This window comes from Nerophis ophidion, linkage group LG08, assembly GCF_033978795.1.
Source record: "Nerophis ophidion isolate RoL-2023_Sa linkage group LG08, RoL_Noph_v1.0, whole genome shotgun sequence".
Lineage (NCBI taxonomy): Eukaryota > Metazoa > Chordata > Actinopteri > Syngnathiformes > Syngnathidae > Nerophis > Nerophis ophidion.
Window position 1 is genome coordinate 15,598,698 of NC_084618.1, and position 27,872 is coordinate 15,626,569.

At 39.1% G+C, this 27,872-nt stretch overlaps 2 protein-coding genes across 2 annotated transcripts in view; one reads left to right on the forward strand and one right to left on the reverse strand.

The window, feature by feature from the left end:
* Positions 1-12,855, reverse strand: part of LOC133557401 (kinesin-like protein KIF2A) — a 43,488-nt gene extending 30,633 nt beyond the window's left edge. The window contains exons 1-6 of the mRNA XM_061907826.1: positions 12,644-12,855; positions 6,797-6,891; positions 6,612-6,731; positions 6,463-6,517; positions 4,349-4,474; positions 4,099-4,199 (exon numbers count right to left, since the gene is read on the reverse strand). Coding sequence (XP_061763810.1) covers positions 4,099-4,199; positions 4,349-4,474; positions 6,463-6,517; positions 6,612-6,731; positions 6,797-6,891; positions 12,644-12,707 — 561 coding nt within the window. The 5' untranslated portion in view covers positions 12,708-12,855. The remainder of the gene's footprint in view (positions 1-4,098; positions 4,200-4,348; positions 4,475-6,462; positions 6,518-6,611; positions 6,732-6,796; positions 6,892-12,643) is intronic.
* LOC133557403 (uncharacterized) overlaps positions 1-27,872 on the forward strand; it is a 133,028-nt gene that overhangs the window by 5,027 nt on the left and 100,129 nt on the right. The gene's annotated exons all lie outside the window — the stretch shown is intronic.

The following is a 27,872-nucleotide window of genomic DNA, read 5'->3' on the forward strand; positions in this document are numbered from 1 at the left end:
TATGAAATAACAAGTGTGTGTAAGACATTTAAATGCTCCCCATGTGGTCAACATATGAAATAACAAGTGTGTGTAAGAAATTGAAATGCGCCCCCCCCTGGTCGGAAATAACAAGTGTGTGTAAGAAATTTAAATGCACCCCCTCTGGCCAACATATGAAATAACAAGTGTGTGTAAGACATTGAACTGCGCCCCCTCTGGTCAACATATGAAATAACAAGTGTGTGTAAGAAATTTAAATGCGCCCCCTCTGGCCAACATATGAAATAACAAGTGGGTGTAAGACATTTAAATGCTCCCTCTGTGGTCAACATATGAAATAACAAGTGTGTGTAAGAAATTGAAATGCGCCCCCTCTGGTCAGAAATAAGCGTGTGTAAGAAATTTAAATGCGCCCCCTCTGGCCAACATATGAAATAACAAGTGTGTGTAAGACATTTAAATGCGCCCATCTGGCCAACATATGAAATAACAAGTGTGTGTAAGACATTGAAATGCGCCCCCTCTGGCCAACATATGAAATAACAAGTGTGTGTAAGAAATTGAAATGCGTCCCTTCTGGCCAACATATGAAATAACAAGTGTGTGTAAGAAATTTAAATGTGCCCCCTCTGGCCAACATATGAAATAACAAGTGTGTGTAAGACATTTAAATGCGCCCCTCTGGCCAACATATGAAATAACAAGTGTGTGTAAGACATTGAAATGTGCCCCCTCTGGCCAACATATGAAATAACAAGTGTGTGTAAGAAATTTAAATGCGCCCCCTCTGGCCAACATATGAAATAACAAGTGTGTGTAAGAAACTTTACTGCGCGCCCTCTGGTCAACATATGAAATAACAAGTGTGTGTAAGAAATTGAAATGCGCCCCCTCTGGTCAGAAATAAGTGTGTGTAAGAAATTGAAATGCGCCCCCTCTGGCCAACATATGAAATAACAAGTGTGTGTAAGACATTTAAATGCGCCCATCTGGCCAACATATGAAATAACAAGTGTGTGTAAGACATTGAAATGCGCCCCCTCTGGCCAACATATGAAATAACAAGTGTGTGTAAGAAATTGAAATGCGCCCCTTCTGGCCAACATATGAAATAACAAGTGTGTGTAAGACATTGAAATGCGCCCCCTCTGGCCAACATATGAAATAACAAGTGTGTGTAAGAAATTGAAATACGCCCCTTCTGGCCAACATATGAAATAACAAGTGTGTGTAAGACATTGAAATGCGCCCCCTTTAGCCAACATATAAAATAACAAGTGTGTGTAAGACATTGAAATGGGCCCCCCTTTGGCCAACATATGAAATAAGTGTGTGTAAGACATTTAAATGCTCCCCCTGTGGTCAACATATGAAATAACAAGTGTGTGTAAGACATTGAAATGCGCCCCCTCTGGTCGGAAATAACAAGTGTGTGTAAGACATTGAACTGCGCCCCCTCTGGTCAACATATGAAATAACAAGTGTGTGTAAGACATTTAAATGCTCCCCATGTGGTCAACATATGAAATAACAAGTGTGTGTAAGAAATTGAAATGCGCCCCCTCTGGTCGGAAATAACAAGTGTGTGTAAGACATTGAACTGCGCCCCCTCTGGTCAACATATGAAATAACAAGTGTGTGTAAGACATTGAACTGCGCCCCCTCTGGTCAACATATGAAATAACATGTGTGTGTAAGACATTGAAATGCGCCCCATCTGGCCAACATATGAAATAACAAGTGTGTGTAAGAAATTTAAATGTGCCCCCTGGCCAACATATCAAATAACAAGTGTGTGTAAGAAATTTAAATGCGCCCCCTCTGGCCAACATATGAAATAACAAGTGTGTGTAAGAAATTTAACTGCGCGCCCTCTGGTCAACATAGGAAATAAGTGTGTGTAAGACATTTAAATGCGCCCCTCTGGCGAACATATGAAATAACAAGTGTGTATAAGACATTTAAATGCGCCCCTCTGGCCAACATAAGAAATAACAAGTGTGTGTAAGACATTTAAATGCGCCCCTCTGGCCAACATATAAAATAACAAGTGTGTGTAAGAAATTGAAATGCGCACCCTTTGGCCAACATATGAAATAACAAGTGTGTGTAAGACATTTAAATGCTCCCCCTGTGGTCAACATATGAAATAACAAGTGTGTGTAAGACATTGAAATGCGCCCCCTCTGGTCAACATATGAAATAAGTGTGTGCTAGAAAGTTAAATGCGCACCCTCTGGCCAACATATGAAATAACAAGTGTGTGTAAGACATTTAAATGCTCCCCATGTGGTCAACATATGAAATAACAAGTGTGTGTAAGAAATTGAAATGCGCCCCCCCTGGTCGGAAATAACAAGTGTGTGTAAGAAATTTAAATGCACCCCCTCTGGCCAACATATGAAATAACAAGTGTGTGTAAGAAATTTAAATGCGCCCCCTCTGGCCAACATATGAAATAACAAGTGTGTGTAAGAAACTTTACTGCGCGCCCTCTGGTCAACATATGAAATAACAAGTGTGTGTAAGAAATTGAAATGCGCCCCCTCTGGTCAGAAATAAGTGTGTGTAAGAAATTGAAATGCGCCCCCTCTGGCCAACATATGAAATAACAAGTGTGTGTAAGACATTTAAATGCGCCCATCTGGCCAACATATGAAATAACAAGTGTGTGTAAGACATTGAAATGCGCCCCCTCTGGCCAACATATGAAATAACAAGTGTGTGTAAGAAATTGAAATGCGCCCCTTCTGGCCAACATATGAAATAACAAGTGTGTGTAAGACATTGAAATGCGCCCCCTCTGGCCAACATATGAAATAACAAGTGTGTGTAAGAAATTGAAATGCGCCCCTTCTGGCCAACATATGAAATAACAAGTGTGTGTAAGACATTGAAATGCGCCCCCTTTAGCCAACATATAAAATAACAAGTGTGTGTAAGACATTGAAATGGGCCCCCCTTTGGCCAACATATGAAATAAGTGTGTGTAAGACATTTAAATGCTCCCCCTCTGGCCAACATATGAAATAACAAGTGTGTGTAAGACATTTAAATGCGCCCATCTGGCCAACATATGAAATAACAAGTGTGTGTAAGACATTGAAATGCGCCCCCTCTGGCCAACATATGAAATAACAAGTGTGTGTAAGAAATTGAAATGCGTCCCTTCTGGCCAACATATGAAATAACAAGTGTGTGTAAGAAATTTAAATGTGCCCCCTCTGGCCAACATATGAAATAACAAGTGTGTGTAAGACATTTAAATGCGCCCCTCTGGCCAACATATGAAATAACAAGTGTGTGTAAGACATTGAAATGTGCCCCCTCTGGCCAACATATGAAATAACAAGTGTGTGTAAGACATTGAACTGCGCCCCCTCTGGTCAACATATGAAATAACAAGTGTGTGTAAGAAATTGAAATGCGCACCCTCTGGCCAACATATGAAATAACATGTGTGTGTAAGACATTGAAATGCGCCCCATCTGGCCAACATATGAAATAACAAGTGTGTGTATGAAATTTAACTGCGCGCCCTCTGGTCAACATATGAAATAACAAGTGTGTGTAAGACATTTAAATGCGCCCCTCTGGCGAACATATGAAATAACAAGTGTGTGTAAGACATTTAAATGCGCCCCTCTGGCCAACATATGAAATAACAAGTGTGTGTAAGACATTTAAATGCGCCCCTCTGGCCAACATATGAAATAACAAGTGTGTGTAAGAAATTGAAATGCGCACCCTTTGGCCAACATATGAAATAACAAGTGTGTGTAAGACATTTAAATGCTCCCCCTGTGGTCAACATATGAAATAACAAGTGTGTGTAAGGCATTGAAATGCACCCCCTTTTTGACAAAATTAATTAAAAAAAAAAATATATGTATATAGAGACATACTGTAATAACTTGAAGTAAATAATAAAGATTAAAAAACAATTACAAACAACCCTCCCAACCAAAAAAATTACCTTTTTTATATCAGCATAGTATGTATGTATTATTAATGTTGTAAATACGGATATTTGTATATCTAGAAAGGCTGGTCCTTAAGAGGTAGGCATTTCTTCTCAGGTCCCCAGAATGTCCGAAGTACATAAATGTGTGTGACCTGAGCTTTCTTCTCCCTCAGTTCCTGCTGCTGAAGTCGCCGCTTCTCTCGCTTCTCCTGCAGCTTCTCCACTTCCTTCACGCAGTTGGACTTCCTGCGTGCTGCACAAGCAAAAGCAGCGTCATCCACAAAGTCGTCTCTCTATGACGGGACTGGGGGGCCTTTGTGTCTGCGGAGAGGCGGCGCCGTCCGGCTGTGGCCGCGTTTGTGTGTGTGTGTGTGTGTGTGTGTGTGTGTGTGTGTGTCTTACCGTTCTGCAGCTGGAGCAGCGATTGGTTGGCAGCGGCGGCGGGCTGGGCGGCGATGGACGGGGGAGGGGGCTCGGCGGCCTGGCTGTGCTGGCTCGGACGGGCCCGAGTGGTTCCCACCGCCGCGGCTGAAGGAGCACACGCAGGAATCAAAGTGACATTTCGTCCAGAGTGGGACCTCCTCCGCCATGGACTAGATGTACACGCCCATCACTTCACACACAATGCCAGGCTTCACTACACGTCTTCAAATATGTCTCTGCTAACTCTCCGTTCGTCAGCTGCAGACGTACGTTTACTTGTTTTGTTTTTATCTGCAAATATTCTAACCTAGCATGATGTTGCTGGATCATCTATTAGACAGGAACACTGATGTTTAGAAACACTTAACGCAAAAACACTAGTCAAATATCCTGTATTAGACAGGAACACTGATGTTTAGAAACACTTTTAACGCAAAAACACTAGTCAAAGATCCTCTATTAGACAGGAACACTGATGTTTAGAAACACTTTTAACGCAAAAACACTAGTCAAAGATCCTCTATTAAACAGGAACACTGCTGTTTATAAGCACTTTTAAAGCAAAAACACTTGTCAAATATCCTGTATTAGACAGGAACACTGCTGTTTATAAGCAATTTAAAAGCAAAAACACTAGTCAAAGATCCTCTATTGGACAGATACACTGATGTTTTTAAGTACTTAATGTAAAAACTCTAATCAAAGATCCTATATTAGACAGGAACACTGCTGTTTGTAAGCACTTTTAAAGCAAAAACACTAGTCAAAGATCCTCTATTGCATATGAACACTGCTGTTTATAAGCACTTAACACAAAAACACTAGTCAAAGATCCTCTAATAGACAGGAACACTGCTGTTTTTAAGCACTTCATGCAAAAACACTAGTCAAAGATCCTCTATTAGGCAGGAACACTGCTGTTTTAAAGCATCTACTGCGAAAAACATTAGTCAAGGATCCTCTATTAGACAAGAACACTGCTATTTTAAGTACGTAATGCAAAAACACTGGTCAAAGATCCTCTATTAGACAGGAACACTGCTGTTGTGAAGCACTTCATGCAAAAACACTAGTCAAAGATCCTCTAATAGACAGGAACACTGCTGTTTTTAAGCATCTACTGCGAAAAACATTAGTCAAGGATCCTCTATTAGACAAAAACACTGCTATTTTAAGTACGTAATGCAAAAACACTGGTCAAAGATCCTCTATTAGACAGGAACACTGCTGTTGTGAAGCACTTCATGCAAAAACACTAGTCAAAGATCCTCTATTAGGCAGGAACACTGCTGTATTAAAGCATCTACTGCGAAAAACATTAGTCAAGGATCCTCTATTAGACAAGAACACTGCTATTTTAAGTACGTAATGCAAAAACACTGGTCAAAGATCCTCTATTGGACAAGAACACTGCTATTTTAAGTACGTAATGCAAAAACACTGGTCAAAGATCCTCTATTAGACAGGAACACTGCCGTTGTGAAGCACTTCATGCAAAAACACTAGTCAAAGATACTCTATTATACAAGAACACTGCTGTTTATAAGCACTTCATGCAAAAACACTAGTCAAAGATCCTCTATTAGACAGGAACACTGCTGTTTTAAAGCATCTACTGCGAAAAACATTAGTCAAAGATCCTCTATTAGACAAGAACACTGCTGTTGTGAAGCACTTCATGCAAAAACACTAGTCAAAGATACTCTATTATACAGGAACACTGCTGTTTATAAGCACTTTTAACGCGAAAACACTAGTCAAAGATCCTCTATTGCATATGAACACTGCTGTTTATAAGCACTTAACACAAAAACACTAGTCAAAGATCCTCTAATAGACAGGAACACTGCTGTTTTAAAGCATCTAGCACTATTGAAAAAGCACTGGACTAAAATCCTCTTGATGGAGAGGAACGCTCTGCGGTTTTTAGCACTTGTTGCAAAAACACTAGTCAAAGATCCTCTATTAGACAGGACAGTAAAATGCAACGTTAGCACTGTAGCTAACCCGCTAATTCTAATGTCGCTAACACTGCTGTCTGGGGTCTAACTCTGGTCTTCTGTGGATCTTTGTAGGAAAGAGACGAGGGTTACCTCGGTTCTCCCGCTGGCTGTTCTCAGGTTTGGGAATGGCCGTGACTCGTCGGGTCTGAAAGAGGTTGATGAACATTTTAAAACAACTTTTTTTTTTTAAAGGAAAATCAAACAAAGATTGTTGACAGAGAAGATGACAGAGGGCAGACTTTGGGGACTTTGCTGGTCTTGGCCCCACTGGAAGGAGGAGGAGGAGCCTCTGGACTGGCTGGCACCTCCTCCTCGGGGGCTAGGTCTGGGTTCAGGCCGAAGATGCTCTCCAAGTCCACCTGCGGGACGGAGGAAGTCATGAGCGGGCATCGTCATGGCAACGTCTCCAACCTGAGGCACGCACTTCCTTCCCTTTGGTGTCGCCGTTCTCGATCCACTCCACCGTCACGCTGTCGTTGTCTTCGTGCAGCGAGGTGACCATCGCCTGGTGGATGCGACCTGTGGGAACACGAGTCAAAGATCCTCTATTCAATAGGAACACTGATTTTTTAGCACCTACTGCAAAAAAAACTGGTCAAAGATTCTCTATTAGACCGGAAAACTACTGTTCTTTTAGTACCCACTGCAAAAAAAATGGTCAAAGATCCTCTATTAGACAGGAACACTGCTGTTTTAAATCACCGACTGCAAAAACACTAGTCAAAGATCCTCTATTAGACAGGAACACTGTTGTTTTTAAGCACCGACTGCAAAAACACTAGTCAAAGATCCTCTATTACATAGGAACACTGCTGTTTTTAATCCCCTACTGCAAAAACACTGGTCAAAAATCCTCTATTACATAGGAACACTGCTTTTTTTTAGCACCTACTGCAAAAAAACTGGTCAAAGATCCTCTATTAGACCGGAAAACTACTGTTTTTTAGTACCCACTGCAAAAAAAAATGGTCAAAGATCCTCTATTAGACAGGAACACTGATGTTTTAAAGCACCGACTGCAAAAACACTAGTCAAAGATCCTCTATTAGACAGGAACACTGTTGTTGTTTAGCACTTAATGCAAAAACACGATTAAAAGATCCTCTATTACATAGGAACACTGCTGTTTTTTAGCACCTACTGCAAAAAAACTGGTCAAAGATCCTCTATTAGACCGGAAAACTACTGTTTTTTTAGTACCCACTGCAAAAAAAATGGTCAAAGATCCTCTATTGGACAGGAACACTGATGTTTTAAAGCACCGACTGTAAAAACACTAGTCAAAGATCCTCTATTGGACAGGAACACTGATGTTTTAAAGCACCGACTGCAAAAACACTAGTCAAAGATCCTCTATTAGACAGGAACACTGTCTTTTTTAAGCACTTAATGCAAAAACACGAGTCAAATATCCTCTATTACATAGGAACACTGCTTTTTTAGCACCTACTGCAAAAAAACTGGTCAAAGATCCTCTATTAGACCGGAAAACTACTGTTTTTTTAGTACCCACTGCAAAAAAAATGGTCAAAGATCCTCTATTAGACAGGAACACTGATGTTTTAAAGCACCGACTGCAAAAACACTAGTCAAAGATCCTCTATTAGACAGGAACACTGTTGTTGTTAAGCACTTAATGCAAAAACACGATTAAAAGATCCTCTATTACATAGGAACACTGCTGTTTTTAAGCCCCTACTGCAAAAACACTGGTCAAAGATCCTCTATTAGACCGGAAAACTACTGTTTTTTTAGTACCCACTGCAAAAAAAAAATGGTCAAAGATCCTCTATTAGACAGGAACACTGATGTTTTAAAGCACCGACTGCAAAAACACTAGTCAAAGATCCTCTATTAGACAGGAACACTGTTGTTTTTAAGCACTTAATGCAAAAACACGAGTCAAAGATCCTCTATTGGGACAGCGTGGCGCAGTGGGAGAGTGGCCGTGCGCAACCCGAGGGTCACTGGTTCAAATCCCACCTAGAACCAACCTCGTCACGTCCGTTGTGTCCTGAGCAAGATACTTCACCCTTGCTCCTGATGGGTGCTGGTTGGCGCCTTGCATGGCAGCTCCCTCCATCAGTGTGTGAATGTGTGTGTGAATGGGTAAATGTGGAAGTAGTGTCAAAGTGCTTTGAGTACCTTGAAGGTAGAAAAGCGCTATACAAGTACAACCCATTTATTTATTACATAGGAACCCTGCTGTTTTTAAGCCCCTATTGCAAAAACACTGGTCAAAGATCCTCTATTACATAGGAACACTACTCTTTTTAAGCACCTACTGAAAAACACTAGTCAAAGATCCTCTGTTAGACCGGACAACTGCTGTTTTTTTAGTACCTACTACAAAAACACTAGTCAAAGATCCTCTATTAGACAGGAACGCTGATGTTTTAAAGCACCTACTGCAAAAAAACTAGTCAAAGATCCTCTATTAGACAGGAACACTGATGTTTTAAAGCACCGACTGCAAAAACACTAGTCAAAGATCCTCTATTAGACAGGAACACTGTTGTTTTTAAGCAATTAATGCAAAAACACGAGTCAAAGATCCTCTATTACATAGGAACACTGCTGTTTTTAAGCCCCTACTGCAAAAACACTGGTCAAAGATCCTCAATTACATAGGAAAACTACTCTTTTTAAGCACCTACTGAAAAAAACTAGTCAAAAGATCCTCTGTTAAACCGGACAACTGCTGTTTTTTTAGTACCTACTACAAAAACACTAGTCAAAGATCCTCTATTAGACAGGAACACTGATGTTTTAGAGCACCTACTGCAAAAAAACTAGTCAAAGATCCTCTATTAGACAGGAACACTGATGTTTTAAAGCACCTACTGCAAAACACTAGTCAAAGATCCTCTATTACATAGAAAAATTACTCTTTTTGAGCACCTACTGCATAAACACTAGTCAAAGATCCTCTATTGGATGGGAAAACTCTGCTGTTTTAAGCACCTACTGAAAAAAATACCAATCAAAGATCCTCTAATAAAACAATACACTGCTGTTTTAGCACCTACTGCAAAAACACGAGTCAAAGATCCTCTATTGGTAGAAAACGCTCTAAAGTTTTTAAGCAAGCACCTACTGAAACAAAATACCAATCAAAGATCCTCTATTAGAAATAAACACTGCTGTTTAGCACCTACTGCAAAACGCTATTCAAAGATCCTCTCTATTGGCATGGAAACATTCTGTTGTCTTCAGTACCTACTGCAAAAACACGAGTCAAAGATCCTCTATTGGATATGAAAACTGATAGCACCTATACTGCAAAAACACGTGTCAAAGATCCTCTATTCGATATGAAAACTGATAGCACTTATACTGCAAAAACGTGAGTCAAAGATCCTCTATTGGATATGAAAACTGATAGCACCTATACTGCAAAAACATGAGTCAAAGAACCTCTATTGGATATAAAAACTGATAGCACCTATACTGCAAAACACGAGTCAAAGATCCTCTATTGGATATGAAAACTGATAGCACCTATACTGCAAAAACATGAGTCAAAGATCCTCTATTGGATATGAAAACTGATAGCACCTATACTGCAAAAACACGAGTCAAAGATCCTCTATTGGATATGAAAACTGATAGCACCTATACTGCAAAAACACAAGTCAAAGATCCTCTATTGGATATGAAAACTGATAGCACATATACTGCAAAAACATGAGTCAAAGATCCTCTATTGGATATGAAAACTGATAGCACCTATACTGCAAAAACACGAGTCAAAGATCCTCTATTGGATATGAAAACTGATAGCACCTATACTGCAAAAACACGAGTCAAAGATCCTCTATTGGATATGAAAACTGATAGCACCTATACTGCAAAAACACGAGTCAAAGATCCTCTATTGGATATGAAAACTGATAGCACCTATACTGCAAACACACGAGTCAAAGATCCTCTATTGGATATGAAAACTGATAGCACCTACTGCAAAAACACGAGTCAAAGATATTCCATTAGATGGGAACGCTCTGCTGTTTTTAAGAATGTACTAAATAAAAATACCAATCAAAGATCCTCTGTTAGAAATAAACACTGTTGTTTAGCACCTACTGCAAAACGCTATTCAAAGATCCTCTCTATTGGCATGGAAACATTCTGTTGTCTTCAGTACCTACAGCAAAAACACGAGTCAAAGATCCTCTATTGGATATGAAAACTGATAGCACCTATACTGCAAAAACACGAGTCAAAGATCCTCTATTGGATATGAAAACTGATAGCACCTATACTGCAGAAACACGAGTCAAAGATCCTCTATTGGATATGAAAACTGATAGCACCTATACTGCAAAAACACGAGTCAAAGATCCTCTATTGGATATGAAAACTGATAGCACCTATACTGCAAAACACGAGTCAAAGATCCTCTATTGGATATGAAAACTGATAGCAACTATACTGCAAAAACACGAGTCAAAGATCCTCTATTGGATATGAAAACTGATAGCACCTATACTGCAAAAACACGAGTCAAAGATCCTCTATTGGATATGAAAACTGATAGCACCTATACTGCAAAAACACGAGTCAAAGATCCTCTATTGGATATGAAAACTGATAGCACCTATACTGCAAAAACACGAGTCAAAGATCCTCTATTGGATATGAAAACTGATAGCACCTATACTGCAAAAACACGAGTCAAAGATCCTCTATTGGATATGAAAACTGATAGCACCTATACTGCAAAAACACGAGTCAAAGATACTCTATTGGATATGAAAACTGATAGCACCCATACTGCAAAAACACGAGTCAAAGATCCTCTATTGGATATGAAAACTGATAGCACCTATACTGCAAAACACGAGTCAAAGATCCTCTATTGGATATGAAAACTGATAGCACCTATACTGCAAAAACACGAGTCAAAGATCCTCTATTGGATATGAAAACTGATAGCACCTATACTGCAAAAACACGAGTCAAAGATCCTCTATTGGATATGAAAACTGATAGCACCTATACTGCAAAAACACGAGTCAAAGATCCTCTATCGGATATGAAAACTGATAGCACCTATACTGCAAAAACATGAGTCAAAGATCCTCTATTGGATATGAAAACTGATAGCACCCATACTGCAAAAACACGAGTCAAAGATCCTCTATTGGATATGAAAACTGATAGCACCCATACTGCAAAAACATGAGTCAAAGATCCTCTATTGGATATGAAAACTGATAGCACCTATACTGCAAAAACACGAGTCAAAGATCCTCTATTGGATATGAAAACTGATAGCACCTATACTGCAAAAACACGAGTCAAAGATCCTCTATCGGATATGAAAACTGATAGCACCTATACTGCAAAAACATGAGTCAAAGATCCTCTATTGGATATGAAAACTGATAGCACCCATACTGCAAAAACACAAGTCAAAGATCCTCTATTGGATATGAAAACTGATAGCACCTATACTGCAAAAACACGAGTCAAAGATCCTCTATCGGATAGAGTTTTATTAACACTTAAACACTAACTAATACAAAGATCCTCTATTGGATAGAGTTTTATTAACACATATACACTAACTAATATGTTGGGAGATGAGAATGAATTGGCTGCGATGAGGTGGCGACTTGTCCAGGGTGTACGCCGCCTTCTGCCCGATTGTAGCTGAAATAGGCACCACCACCAAAAGGGAATACGCGGTAGGAAATGGATGGATGAGAATGAATTGGGCCGAGAGATGACTAGGAAGATGTGCGTGCTGTCAGGTGACGTCAGACACATGCGGCATTCAGGTCCTCGGGTTCAGGGTAGTAATTTGCACATTTAACCAGGGTCGCTAAAACATGCAGTATTCAGGTGCCCGGGTTGTTGGTATTATTGACAGTTGCAGCATTCACGTTACCGGGTGGGGTCAATCTGAGCTCATGCCGCATTCAGGTGTCCCGGTTGGAGGTGGTACATGCGGCATTCAGGTGCCCCGGTTGGAGGTGGTACATGCGGCATTCAGGTGCCCCGGTTGGAGGTGGTAAGGTGGGCGCTGATTGGCCACCTCCCACTTCCGGTGACAGCAGGAAGGGGCCGAGGGTGTGACCGCGGTCTTCCTCCTCCGGTGAGCGGGAACAAGAGCACAAGGAACACGGTACCGGAGGACAAGGATGCTGGACGGACAGGTGACGTTTTTGTTTTTTAGAATGGTTGAGGGTGTCACGTGACAGCGGCGGCGGAAGATAAAAGCGCGGCAATGAGGATGAAGATGCTAGCTTGACTCCCAACGTACCGTCACTCCGCTTGATCTCCACGTAGATGCCCACGAAGATCTTCCCGTAGGTCATGGCGGCCATCGGCCCTCTCTCCTCTCTCCTCTCTCCCCCCTCCCTCCTCCCTGCTGTTTCCGGGCCTGAAATGGAATGTTCTGGGCGCTCCTGTGCGCCTTTCAACTGGTCCTACTGCGGAGGGAAGGGAGGGACGGCGGTGCGCATGCGCGGGTGTTGCCCAGCTGACGTCACTGGCTGACAACACGCTTCAAAATGTCCAATATGCTTGCTTGCTTTCTCTTCTTTCTTTCTTTCTTTCTTTCTTTCTTTTTTTTTTTTTAGCATGAATTGATGAATGTGGAGCCCGACTTAAACAACTTATTGGCGTGTTAGCATTTAGTGCTCAATTGTACTGTACTGTGTGTAATATGTACTGTGTGTAATATGTATTGTGTGTAATATGTACTGTGTGTAATATGTACTGTGTGTAATCAATAATACAAGTCTCAATCAATCCTGTCTCTCTTTCTTTCTTTCTCTCTCTCTCTCTCTTTATTTCTCTTTCTCTCTTTCTTTCTTTTTTTCTTTCTTTCTCTCTTTCTTTATTTCTTTTTCTCTCTCTTTCTTTCTTTTTTCTTTCTTTTGTTCTCTCTCTCTTTCTCTTGTTCTTTTTCTTTCTTTCTTTCTCTCTTTCTGTCCGTCTTTCTTTCTGTCTCTTTCTTTCTTTCTTTCCCTTTTCTCTCTTTCTCTTTTCTTTCTTTGGTTCTTGTCTTTTTCTTTCTTTCTTTCTTTTACTTTTTTTCTCTCTCTTTCTATCTTTCTCTCTTTCTGTGTTTCTTTCTCTCTCTTTCTTTCTGTCTGTCTGTCTGTCTTTTTCTCTCTCTCTTTCTTTCTTTCTCTCTTTCTTTCTTTTTCTTTTTTTCCATCTTTCTTTCTCTCTTTCTATCTTTCTGTCTGCCTGTCTTTCTTTCTGTTTTTTCTCACTTTTTCTTTCTTTCTTTCTGTTTTTCTTTCTCGCTCTCTTTCTTTCTGTTTTTCTTTCTCTCTCTTTCTCTCTTTCTTTCTTTATCATTTTCTTTCTTTCCGTCTTTCTTTTTCTCTTTCTTTCTTTCTTTCTGTTTTTCTTTCTCTCTCTCTTTCTTTCTGTTTTTCTTTCTCTCTTTTTTTCTTTATCTTTTTCTTTCTTTCCATCTTTCTTTCTCTCTTTCGGTCTGTCTGTCTTTCTTTCTGTTTTTTTCTCACTTTCTCTTTCTTTCTTTCTGTTTTTCTTTCTCGCTCGCTTTCTTTCTGTTTTTCTTTCTCTTTCTTTCTCTCTTTCTTTCTTTATCTTTTCCTTTCTTTCCTTCTGTCTTTCTTTTTCTCTTTCTTTCTTTCTTTCTTTCTTTCTGTTTTTCTTTCTCGCTCTCTTTCTTTATGTTTTTCTTTCTCTCTCTTTCTTTCTTTCTTTCTTTATCTTTTTCTTTCTTTCTTTCCGTCTTTCTTTCTCTCTTTCTTTCTTTCTTTCTGAACATGAAGACACAACACAATACATCACAAAGTTTCATATCATTTCACTTAACATCATGTCTGAAAAGGAGAAGGAAGAAGCAAAGCTGCTTTAATTCTACCCCTTTCCCACTTCAGAGCGTTTACAAATATATAGAATGATTTACTGACCTTTTTTTTAATAATAAAATAACATCTTTGAAATAGCACACACAACAGTTTTGTAATATCTCATCAGTTAATTCAGTTATTATTAACATACTGATATCTTTTTTGATAATTTATCATTTAATTCATAATTATTTCACAATTTTTTATTTTTTAATGATGCACATTTTTACTAAATATATCTAATCAATTAAAAAATTAAAATAAAACACTGTGGTACTGTATGCATTATATCAGCAATGCAAAATAATTTGATACTGTAAAATAGCAAAAATATATATAATTGCAAGCGACCTCAGTAATAATGTGTTCTGTTTGTTTTTGATTAATTTACTAACTAATTAATTCATGTGACATTTGTATTGATATTTTATTTAATATAATATATATATTAATACAAAAACTAAACAAATCAATTTATTATTTATTGGAAAAAAGTATAAAAGAATGTTACTTATTTTATTTATTCATTAATATTTTTCACCTAATTTATATTCGAATTTAGTGATGCTGATTGTATTATTTAATTTGGGGGTGCCAGAAAAAAATGGATTCAAATACAAATCGGGATCCTTTTTTATTACGATTCTGAGTCGATTATTCATTTTCAAAAATCGATATTAAAAAATACTTTTTCCACCCCGCTGTCATTCGTCAACGGCCAAGAGAAGCTTCTGTGACCCGTTCGAAAAAGCTTGATTATAGTTTATATCCCAAATAACACTGCGAGAATCGTTTTGAAATCGAGAATCATCTCGAATCCATAAATTATTCGGCATTGAATCGCTTCCCTTAGAATGAGAATCCAACTGAAATATGATTTAATGTGAGCTCATTTATTTCCTGCAACAGAATTCAAACATATTTACATACATCCATTATAATACTACATTAATTGACATTTATTATTTCATTTAGTCATTTTTCGCCGCTGTAATTTTTTCTAAAATGTTTCTGAAATATTTTTACTTACTAGTCGCCTATTTAACAGGATGCAAACAACTCCTTTCTTTAAATAAATACATAAATAATTCAGATATAGTTAATAATTAAAGCTGCAAGCAGCGATGGACGGGACCGACTTTTGCTGTTGTTTACCCATTCAACATATCTTTACCTGCACATTACCTACCTTCCCTGCATCCTGGGGTCACACTGATTCTTCTTTCTGTCACCCATACACACTGCTGCTTCCCGCCATCACCCAGTCAACATATCTTTACCTGCACATTACCTACCTTCTCTGTATCCTGGAGTCAAACTGGTGCCTCCTTCTTTCACCCAGTCAACATATCTTTACCTGCACATTATCCTACCTTCCCTGTATCCTGGGGTAACACAGGTGCTTCTTTTTATCACCCATACACACTGTTTCTTCCTGCCATCACCCAAAAAACATATCTTTACCTGCACATTACCTACCTTCTCTGTATCCTGGGGTCAAACTGGTGCCTCCTTCTTTCACCCAGTCAACATATCTTTACCCGCACATTACCTACCTTCTCTGTATCCTGGAGTCAAACTGGTGCCTCCTTCTTTCCCCCAGTCAACATATCTTTACCTGCACATTACCTACCTTCCCTGCATCCTGGGGTCACACTGGTGCTTCTTTTTGTCACCCATACACACTGTTGCTTACTGCCATCACCCAAAAAACATATCTTTACCTGCACATTACCTACCTTCTCTGTATCCTGGAGTCAAACTGGTGCCTCCTTCTTTCACCCAGTCAACATATCTTTACCTGCACATTACCTACCTTCCCTGCATTCTGGGGTCACACTGATTCTTCTTTCTGTCACCCATACACGCTGCTGCTTCCTGCCATCACCCAGTCAACATATCTTTACCTGCACATTACCTACCTTCTCTGTATCCTGGAGTCAAACTGGTGCCTCCTTCTTTCACCCAGTCAACATATCTTTACCTGCACATTACCTACCTTCTCTGTATCCTGGAGTCAAACTGGTGCCTCCTTCTTTCACCCAGTCAACATATCTTTACCCGCACATTACCTACCTTCTCTGTATCCTGGAGTCAAACTGGTGCCTCCTTCTTTCACCCAGTCAACATATCTTTACCTGCACTTTACCTACCTTCTCTGTATCCTGGAGTCAAACTGGTGCCTCCTTCTTTCACCCAGTCAACATATCTTCACCCGCACATTACCTACCTTCTCTGTATCCGGGAGTCAAACTGGTGCCTCCTTCTTTCACCCAGTCAACATATCTTTACCCGCACATTACCTACCTTCTCTGTATCCTGGAGTCAAACTGGTGCCTCCTTCTTTCACCCAGTCAAAATATCTTTACCCGCACATTACCTACCGTCTCTGCATTGTGTGGTCACGCTGGTGCTTCCTGCTTTTAAGCGGCCATCTTGAGACGGCAGCAGCACGCGGTTCTTTGAAGGCTCGTAAAATCAAAACCGGAGCAGTTAGTAAAACTTTTTGCGCAACTTTTAATCAGAGGGTGTGACGTTTGGCTGGCATCGTGGTGCGTGTTTGCGTTCTCTCGTGGATGCAAGCGGAATGGAACTACAAAACAGACTAGGAACAGAAAACTTGCACAAAAGGCACTAGAGACAAAAACCAACAGAACTAGCATATGAGCTAGAAAGAACTACGGACGCTAGCATGTGAGCTAGGGAAATAAACACAACGAAGTATTAGCGTGGAAGCTAACGAGTTCAAAGTACTTTACCATGAATTGATTAACGTGGACCCCGACTTAAAAAAGTTGAAAAACTTATTGGGGTGTTACCATTTAGTGGTCAATTGTACGGAATATGTACTGTACTGTGCAATCTACTAATAAAAGTATCAATCAAAACCACAATGCGGGATAGCGACATCACCTGTTGCACGGAAAGCAAATTTAGACTGCGAGACCGAATGGCAAATAAGGGCAGTCTTGAATAGCGACAGAAATTAGGAGGCAGGTGCGCGAGAATGACATAAAGCAGGTGACACAAATACGTTGCTATGACAACGGAAGCAAAACAGGAAGTGCCACCAGGAACTAAGGGCGTCAAATACTAAACAGGTTGCACTAACAAGACAGAAAACAGAACCAAACCAGAACATGACATGATCAAAGTAGCGGATCATGGGAGAAGGGTTCAATCTCTTTCCTGTGCGAGTTTGAAGCCGACACAACAAACGCGCTCAGAGGAGATAATGTTTGAAAAAAGGTGACGGGTTTTGACAAAACTTTTTTTTTGAAAGGGGTAATTGCCAACTTCCTGTTGATTATTGCTGAAGGATGTTAATGAATGAAATGTAGGTCTAAGTGAGACCTACATAGAGGTTTTTGTTTCATGTCCCTCCGACATTCCTACCGGAAGTTACAGGCAGTTTTGTCTGTGTTTTCTTCCTAGGAGCAGTTTTGTCTGTGTTTTCTTCCTAGGAGCAGTTTTGTCTGTGTTTTCTTCCTAGGAGCAGTTTTGTCCGTGTTCTTTTCCTAGGGGGCGCTAGGGCGCAATTTTGAGTTTTGGGGGTTGTTTTATTGGATCGCAATTTTCGCCAGTCCTGATGTGTGTTTCCAGTTTGGTGAGTTTTGAAGCATTTTAAGGGGGTCAAATTACAGCTCAAAGAGGCAAAAATAACCTTTTTTTAGGAAACTTTTGTTTTAAAGGGGTTTTTGCCAACTTCCTGTTGATTTTTGCTGAAGGATGTCAGTTTATGAAATGTAGGCCTAAGTCAGACCTACATAAAAGTTTTTGTTTCATGTCTCTATGACATTCATAACGGAAGTTACAAGCAGTTTTGTGTGTGTTTTTCCTAGGAGGCGCTAGAGCGCAATTTTGAGTTTTGGGTTGTTGTTGTTTTTTTATTAGATGGCAATTTTCGCCAGTCCTGATGTGTGTGTTAAATTTGGGGATTTTTGAAGCATGTTAAGGAGATGAAATTACAGCTCAAAGAGGGGGCGGTATAATAATAATAAAACCTTAGAAATACAATAGGGTCCTCTGTCCCAAACGGACATTCGGTCCCTAATAATAACAATAATAATTCACAGATATAGTTAATAATAATTTCCTTTTTAGAAAATCTTCTTAAATAACCTGACTCATGTGCCGCCACCTGCTCACGTTGACCACAAGGTGGCAGCAGAGCACAGGAGGAGAAAGTCACAATATTGGAAAAAAGGGTCTGTTTGCAATCTTAACACCAATGCCTAGAGGGCGCCAACGTTCCAAAGTGTTCAAACATTTAAATCCCGCCCCCTTTCCGGCCTTTTTGACGTAATGACGTCACCACATATACGATTTGAGTGTTCCCATTTACTACTAACGTTTGCAATGTATGTTCTATTTGAATGTTTGTTCTATTTTAATGTACGTTCTATTTGAATGTTTGTCCTATTTTAATGTATGTTCTATTTTAATGTATGTTCTATTTTAATGTTTGTTCTATTTTAATGTATGTTCTATTTTAATGTTTGTTCTATTTTAATGTTTGTTCTATTTTAATGTCTGTTTCTATTTTAATGTATGTTCTATTTTAATGTTTGTTCTATTTTAATGTTTGTTCTATTTGCATGTATGTTCTATTTTAATGTATGTTCTATTTGAATGTTTGTCCTATTTTAATGTATGTTCTATTTTAATGTATGTTCTATTTTAATGTTTGTTCTATTTTAATGTCTGTTTCTATTTTAATGTATGTTCTATTTTAATGTTTGTTCTATTTTAATGTATGTTCTATTTTAATGTATGTTCTATTTTAATGTTTGTTCTATTTTAATGTATGTTCTATTTTAATGTTTGTTCTATTTTAATGTTTGTTCTATTTTAATGTCTGTTTCTATTTTAATGTATGTTCTATTTTAATGTTTGTTCTATTTTAATGTTTGTTCTATTTGCATGTATGTTCTATTTTAATGTATGTTCTATTTGAATGTTTGTCCTATTTTAATGTATGTTCTATTTTAATGTATGTTCTATTTTAATGTTTGTTCTATTTTAATGTCTGTTTCTATTTTAATGTATGTTCTATTTTAATGTTTGTTCTATTTGAATGTATGTTCTATTTTAATGTATGGGCTATTTGAATGTATGTTCTATTTTAATGTTTGTTCTATTTGCATGTATGTTCTATTTTAATGTATGTTCTATTTTAATGTTTGTTCTATTTTAATGTTTGTTCTATTTTAATGTATGTTCTATTTGCATGTATGTTCCATTTTAATGTATGTTCTATTTTAATGTTTGTTCTATTTGCATGTACTATTTTAATATATGTTCTATTTTAATGTATGTTCTATTTTAATGTATGTTCTATTTTAATGTTTGTTCTATTTTAATGTTTGTTCTATTTTAATGTATGTTCTATTTTAATGTTTGTTCTATTTGAATGTATGTTCTATTTTAATTTTTGTTCTATTTTAATGTATGTTCTATTTGAATGTATGTTCTATTTTAATGTTTGTTCTATTTTAATGTATGTTCTATTTTAATGTTTGTTCTATTTGAATGTATGTTCTATTTTAATGTTTGTTCTATTTGAATGTATGTTCTATTTTAATGTTTGTTCTATTTTAATGTATGTTCTATTTCACTGGTGTCATAGAACTCGGTACGTGACAGATAGCATGGTAAAATTAGCTAAAATAACCATGCTAACTTTTTTTTTTTTTTTTTTTAGCAAATTTTACACTTTTTTAGCTAATTTTGCAGCCATACACTTAGTTATGACTTGCTACGTTAACATTCCGCTAACTTTTTTTTTTTGCTCATTTTGCGACCGTTTACCCCAGTCTTAAAACTTGGTACGTGACATATGATAACTATTAACATGCTAACATTAGCATGTTAACTTTTTTTTCACAACATTGGCAGCCGTTTCCCCCAGAGTCATATAACTTGTTACTTGACATATGATAACTATTAACATGCTATAGTTAGCATGCTAACATTCTAGCGTTAGTATGCTACCATTCTAACATTAGCATGTTTAGATTTTTAACAACATTGGCAGCCGTTTCATCCAGAGTCATGTAACTTGGTACTTGACATATGATAACTATTAACATGCTAACGTTAGCGTGCTAACATGCCATTGTTTGCTTGCTGACATTCTAAATGGAGCATGTTAACTTGCTAACATTAGCATTTTAACATTTTAACCAATTTTGCAGCGGTACACGTCAGAGCCATATAACTTTGTGCTTGACATGTGTTTCCTGTTAGCATGCTGGCATGAGCTATTTTTGCACTTTTTCTAACTCATTTCGCAGCCGTCCTATCACTTGGTACGTGACACATGCTAAATATTGTTAGCATGCTAACGCTTACATGCTAACATCGGTTCTGTTATTCGAGGTTTGATGCGGCAAGTTTCCGTAGCCAGTCAGCGCACACCAGGCAGAGCTAGTTAGCATAGCATATCCATGCTAGCAGTCATACATTCACTTCCACTGAGTTTGTGGAGAATATATCTGTAAATAGCTAGGAATATATCGTTTTGTGTCAAATTTGCGTAAGCTTTTGTAGCAGTTTAAAATGACTGCGATGCTAACTTTCATTAGCCCGTCAATGGGATATTCCATTGTATGTTAGCATCGGGGCTAGCGGCATAAGGGTTATGGGTTCTTTTGCTTGTTTCAGTTTATACTTCTTACATGTTTTTACATTCCATGTGCATATTTTTCTGGCACATATTTTCAGTGTGACACAATTTTCACGTGAAGGCGACAAATAAACAACCTCAACTTGTACGTTTTTTGGAGTTTAGAGATAATCAAATGACCTTTCTATCAACGCTAAAGGGGAAGGCGTCACACCTTCTCCTCGTTTACCCATCAGCCCCTTTGTTTCCCCCCCGAAGGTGTCAGTCGGCCATCATTGTCCATCCCTCGCCGGCGTTGCCTTGGCAACTGCGGCTTCGTCCTCTCAGACGTAAGTAAGAACACTTTTATTCTGACTCTTTTTTTTTTGTTTTTTGGTTTCTGGGGGATTAACAGCGGCATTATTGTGGGTGTGTGTGTGTGTGTGTGTGTGCGAGTGTGTGTGTGTGCGAGAGAGAGTGTGCGTGTGTGCGTGCGTGTGTGTGTGTGTGTTTGTGCGAGTGTGTGTGGGTGCGTGTGTGTGTGTGCGTGGGTTTGTGTGCGAGTGTGTGTGTGTGTGCAGTGCGTGTGCGATTGTGTGTGTGCGTGTGCGTTTATGCGAGTGTGTGTGTGTGGGTTTGTGTGCGAGTGTGTGTGGGTGTGTAGGTGTGTGTTTGTGCGAGTGTGTGTGTGTGTGCAAGTGTGTGTGTGTGTGTGCGTGCGAGTGTGTGCGTGTGCGAGTGCGTGTATGTGAGTGTGTGTGTGTTCATGTGCGAGTGTGAGTGCGTGTGTGTGAGTGTGTGTGGTTCATGTGCGAGTGTGTATGTGTGTGTGTGTGTGTTTGTGAGAGTGGGTGTGGGTGTGTGCGTGTGCGAGTGTTTGCGGTGCGAGTGTGTGTGTGTGTGTGTGTGTGCGTGCGTGTATGCGAGTGTGTGTGTGTGTGTATGCATGTGTGGGTGTGTGTGCATGTATGAGTGTGTGTGTGTGAGTGTGAGTGCGTGTGTGTGTGTGTGCATGCGTGTGTGCACGAGTGCGTGCGTGTGCGACTGTGTGTTTGTGCGAGTGTGAGTGCGTGTGTGTGTGTGCGAGTGTGTGTGTGTGTGTGTGTGTGCGTGCGTGCGAGTGTGTGCGTGTGCGTGTATGTGAGTGTGTGTGTGTGTTCATGTGCGAGTGTGTGCGTGTGTGTGTGTTTGTGCGAGTGGGTGTGGGTGCGTGTGTGTGTGTGCGTGTGTGTGTGTGTGTGTGCGAGTGTTTGCGTGTGTGTGTGTGTGTGTGTGTGTGCGAGTGTTTGCGTGTGTGTGTGCGTGTATGCGAGTGTGTGTGTGTGTGTATGTATGTGTGAGTGTGTGTGCATGTGTGAGTGAGTGTGTGTGTGAGTGCGTGTGTGCACGAGTGCGTGTGTGTGTGCGACTGTGTGTTTGTGCGTGTGTGTGTGAGTGCGTGTGTGTGTGCGAGTGTGTGTGTGTGTGTGCGAGTGTGTGAGTGCGTGTGTGCGTGTGAGTGCATGTGTGTGTGTGCCAGTGCGTGCGTGTGTATGTGAGTGTGGGTGTGCGAGTGTGTGTTTGTTTGCGTGTTGGTGTGTGCGAGTGTGTGTGTTTGTGTTTGTGCGCGTGTGTGTGTGCGTTTGTACTTGTATTTTTGTCCTTCTTGAGACATTAAGAAGGAAAAGTAAAAGGACATAAGTCATGGTCCCAATAACATTGCATCTGATAGAGTCCGTGAACATTGCTCCAAAGTCAGGATTTCTTTTTTTAATTAATGTGCGTACAAAAGTAAATATTGACAGGTGCAAAGGCAGCAATATGTGATCAAACAAGACGGCAGCTAAAGAAGGACTTCCTTATTCATCCCCGAAAAAAACCCGACAGGTGAACATCTGGTTTTTACCACTTCCGGCACAGACGTAAGACAACCTGCGTCCCATATGTGACCATAGGATATATATTTGTATACGTATGTATAATAGCTCAGTGGTTAAGACTGCTACCTCTCACGCAGTTCTAGTGGGTTCAAATCCATTACTTGAAAGATCTTGTTTTTTGTTTCGCCTCGATCATAGTTCACTGGTTCGATTTGTATATGAGCGAAAACCAAGCCTTAATATGATCCAGCGCAGTTCAATGGTTAAGACTGCTGTCTCTCACTCAGTAATAGTGGTTTCAAATCCACAACTTGGAGGATCTTGTTTTTTGTTTCGCCTCGATCATAGTTCACTGAGAACATTTGTATATGAGCGAAAACCGAGCCTTGATAGGACCCAGCATGGCTCAATGGTTAAGACTGCTGCCTCTCAAGCAGTACTATTGGGCTCAAATCCATAACTTGGAGGATTTTCTTTCGCCTTGATCATAGTTCACTGAGAACATTTGTATATGAGCGAAAACCAAGCCTTGGTAGGACCCAGCATAGCTCAATGGTTAGGACTGCTGCCTCTCAAGCAGTAATAGTGGGTTCAAATCCAACACTTGGAGGATCTTGTTTTTTGTTTCGCCTTGATCATAGTTCACTGAGAACATTTGTATATGAGCGAAAACCGAGCATAAATAGGACCCAGCATAGCTCGATGGTTAAGACTGCTGCCTCTCAAACAGTAATAGTGGGTTCAAATCCATTACTTGGAGGGTGTTGTTTTTTGTTTCGCCTCGATCATAGTTTATTGAGAACTTTTTTATATGAGCGAAAACCGAGCTTTGATGGGACCCAGGATAGCTCGATGGTCAACACTGTGGGCTTTAAATACGGGGGTACTGAGTTCAAGTCCCCATACATGTACTCAGTAATTTGGCTGTATGGCGTCAAAACGACATACTTTGTGGGCTGTTTCTTCTCCCCCACTCAGAGTAATGTTATGTGATAGTTGTTTGACTAACATATAGTTGAAAAAATAAGTCAACACTAAAGATAATAATAATCAAAAATAAATTGTCAAATAGTCAATGATGACACCTCAGGGGTTACCTGTGAGTTTGTGTGTGTGTGTGAGGATGAGTGTGTGCGAGTGAGTGTAATTCCTGAGGTGGGTGGGAATAAAAGTATAAAGTTAAAAATAAAGAGCGTTGACCAATGAGCTCTCCTGAGTACGATTAAAAAGAAAAACAGTTAAATCGTAATTGTATTAAAAAAAAAATTAAATAATTATTTTAACTTTACATAGCAGAGGTGACAATATATGTCACCTTGCAGCCTCCTGCCGGTTTTGTAAATTACATGTCAACCCAACCAGGATTTGAACCCAGCACCCTTGAACCAAAGTCAACAGTCTTAACCACTGGGGTATTCTGGGTCTTGTGTAAAGAATTTTTTTTCTCATATACAAATGCAATTGAGGACTCCTGACTCAGTAAAGTATGATGAGGTAAAACAAATTACCATCAAACAGAATGGGATCTGAACCCAGTACATTTTATTCCCAGTCAGCAGTCTTAACCACTGGTCTATCCTGGGTCTTGAGTAAAGAATTTTTTTCTCATACACAAATGGAATCGAGGACTCCTGACTCAGTAAAGTATGATGAGGTAAAACAAATTACCATCAACCAGAGTGGGATATGAACACAGTACAGTTTATTCCCAGGCAGAAATCTTAACCCCTGGTCTATCCTGGGTCTTGTGAACACGAGATTGTGTTCCATACTCAAACGTAATCGAGGACTCGTAGTTTAGTAAAGTATAATAAGGTGGAACAATATGCTGTCAACTAGAGTGGGATTAGAACCCAATACATCTCATTCCAAGCCAGCAGTCGTAACCACTGAGCTATCCTTGGTCTTGTGGAGAGCAAATTTCTTTCCGTCCTCAAATGTTATCTAAGACCCCTGGCTGACTAAAGTATGATGAGGTGGATTAAAATACTACCAACCGGAGTGGGCTTCGATCCTAGTACTGTTTGTTCTAAATCAACGGTCTCAACCACTGGGCTATCGTTTGCGCTGTGAAGATAAGATTTTTGTCCATAGACGAATGTAATCAAGGACTCATGGCTCAGTAAAGTATGATGAAGTAGAACTTCATACTGTCAACTAGAGCTGGGTTTGAACCCAGTATGAGCTCTCCTGGGTACAATTAAAATAAAATAGGTTAATTGTTTTTGGATAAAAAAAAAGTTTATTAAATAATTATTTTTACATTACATTGGAGAGATGACAAAGTCACAATACATATCACCTTAAAGACTTCCGCTGGTTTTGCAATTTACATAACAACCCAACCAGGTTTATAACCCAGCACCCGTCAACCGGAGTCAACGGTCTTAACCAATGGGCTATCCTGGGTCTTGTGTAAAGAAATTTTTTTCTCATATACAAATCCAATCGAGGACTCCTGACTCAGTAAAGTATGATGAGGTAAAACAAAATACCATCAACCAAAGTGGGGTTTGAACCCAGTACATTCTCCCTGATCCTGGGTCTTGTGAAGAAACAATGTGTGTGTGTGTATACACATTTTTATATACACTTTTAAATATTTGTTTGTATGTATATATATATATATATATATGTATATATATATATATATATATATATATATACACACACACATATATGTGTATAGTTATGTGTGTGTGTGTGTGTATATATATATATATATATACATGTGTGTGTATATATGTATATACTTACATATATGCACACATTTATACATATACACACATACATATATATTTTATATATACACATATATAAAAATATATTTGTGTGTGTATAAAGTATATATTTATATATACACATGCATATATATATATACATATATATGTGGAAATATATGTGTGTGTATATCTACTTACACACATATATATACACATAAATACATACATATATACACATATATATATACATATATGTTTATGTATATATGTATGTACATATAAATGTATGTACATATATGTATGTATGTATGTATTTTTATGTATATGTATGGATGTATGTATGTATATACTTTAATATATATGTATTCGTATATATGTGTACATATAAATATATATATTTCATGTGTGTATATATGTACGTATGTATATATATATATACATATATATATTTATATATATGTATATATATATGTACATGTATGTGTATGTATATATACAACCATAATTCCATTTCCTACCGCTTGTCCCTATTGGGGGTCGCGGGTGGTGCTGTAGCCTATCTCAGCTGCATTCGGGCGGAAGGCGGAGTACACACTGGACAAGTCGCCACCTCATCACAGGGCCTTACATGTACATATATATGTATGTGTACATGATGGATGTGGGTGTATATATAAACATATATGTGTATATCTACTACTAACCATCTGAATGGACTTATCCTGTCTATAAGTTGAAGTGGAGTGGTCATTGTTTTTGGTGACACCTAGTGTCCACAATAGTTCATGACATTAAATGACGCGGACACGTCTGTTCCTGGATACTTTCCAACATGCGTGGTACGTGCAAGTAATGTTCAACTCTGATATTTGATACTCGTCTTTATTGACGAATGATGTCGCCTAGCAACCAATAACACAATCATTCATGCAAAGATCATCTTTGAACACGGAGCTCTCACTCTGCTCCGGATGTTCGTCTTTTCTATTCTCAAATGTCACCTTGCCATCGCCATGGTTACCAATTTGGGGTTGTCACGGCAACGCCCCAGCTGACCCCGTGTTGCACCTTGGATAATTGTGTTGGGACGGGGGGGGCGCCGTAACGTTGCTTCCTTCCTCCGGCGGGGGACGCTTCAAAAGGTGACGCCCACATGTCCATGACATCATGATGATGGTCCAATTCCCTGCCCTGCTTTTAACAAAATGCCACTCTTTGGTGGCATTTTGGCTTTAAAACACTGGAAAACGTGTTGTATAGAGGATCTTTGATTCGCCTTTTCTGTCATATAGAGGATCTTTGATTACAATGTTTGCAGTAGGTGCTTAGAAACAGCAGAGCGCTCATATTCTAGAGGAACTTTGATTGGATTTTTTTACAGTAGGTGCTTAAAAAAAAGGCACAGTGCTCCTGTCATATTGAGAGGATCTTTGATTCGATTTTTTTTTTTTTACAGTAGGTGCTTAAAAACAGCACAGCGCTCCTGTCATATAGAGGATCTTTGATTCGCCTTTTCTGTCATATAGAGGATCTTTGATTACAATGTTTTCAGTAGGTGCTTAGGAACAGCAGAGCGCTCATGTTCTTGAAGATCTTTGATTGGATTTTTTTTACAGTAGGTGCTTAAAAAAACGCACAGCGCTCCTGTCATATTGAGAGGATCTTTGATTGGAGTTTTTTGCAGTAGGTGCTTAAAAACTGCAGCACACTCATGTCGTATAGAGGATCTTTGACTATGCCCTCTTTGCCAGAGGTCCTTAAGAACAGCTCAGCGCTCCTGTTATGTATAGGATCTTTCACTAGATTTTTTTTTTTTTTACAGTAAGTTCTCAAACAGCAGTTTGCTCATGTTGTATAGAGGGTCTTTAACTAAAATGTTTACCGCAGATTCCTGAGAACAGCAGAGTGCTCCTGTCATATAGAGGAACTTTGACTAGAATTTTTGCAGGAGCTCCTTAAACAGCAGAGCGCTCCTCTCATATAAAGGATCTTTGATTAGATTTTTTTTTGCCAGAGGCCCTTAAGAGCAGCTGAGCGTTCCTGTCATGTAAAGGATCTTTGATTAGATTTTTTTTTTTTGCAGTAGGTCCTCAAACAGCAGTTTCCTAATGTTGTATGGAGGATCTTTGACTAAATTTTTTGCCGCTGACCCTTAACAAAGGCAGAGCGCTCCTGTCATTTAAAGGATCTTTGACTAGAATTTTTGCAGGAGTTCCATAAACAGCAGTTTGCTCATGTTGTATAGAGGGTCTTTAACTAAAATGTTTGCTGCAGATTCCTAAGAACGGCAGAGCGCTCCTGTCTTATAAAGGATCTTTGATTAGATTTTTTGCCAAAGGCCCTTAGAGCAGCTGAGCGCTCCTGTCATGTAAAGGATCTTTGACAATTTTTTTATTTTACAGTAGGTCCTCAAACAGCAGTTTGGCAATGTAGTATAGAGGATCTTTGACTAAATTTTTTGCCGCTG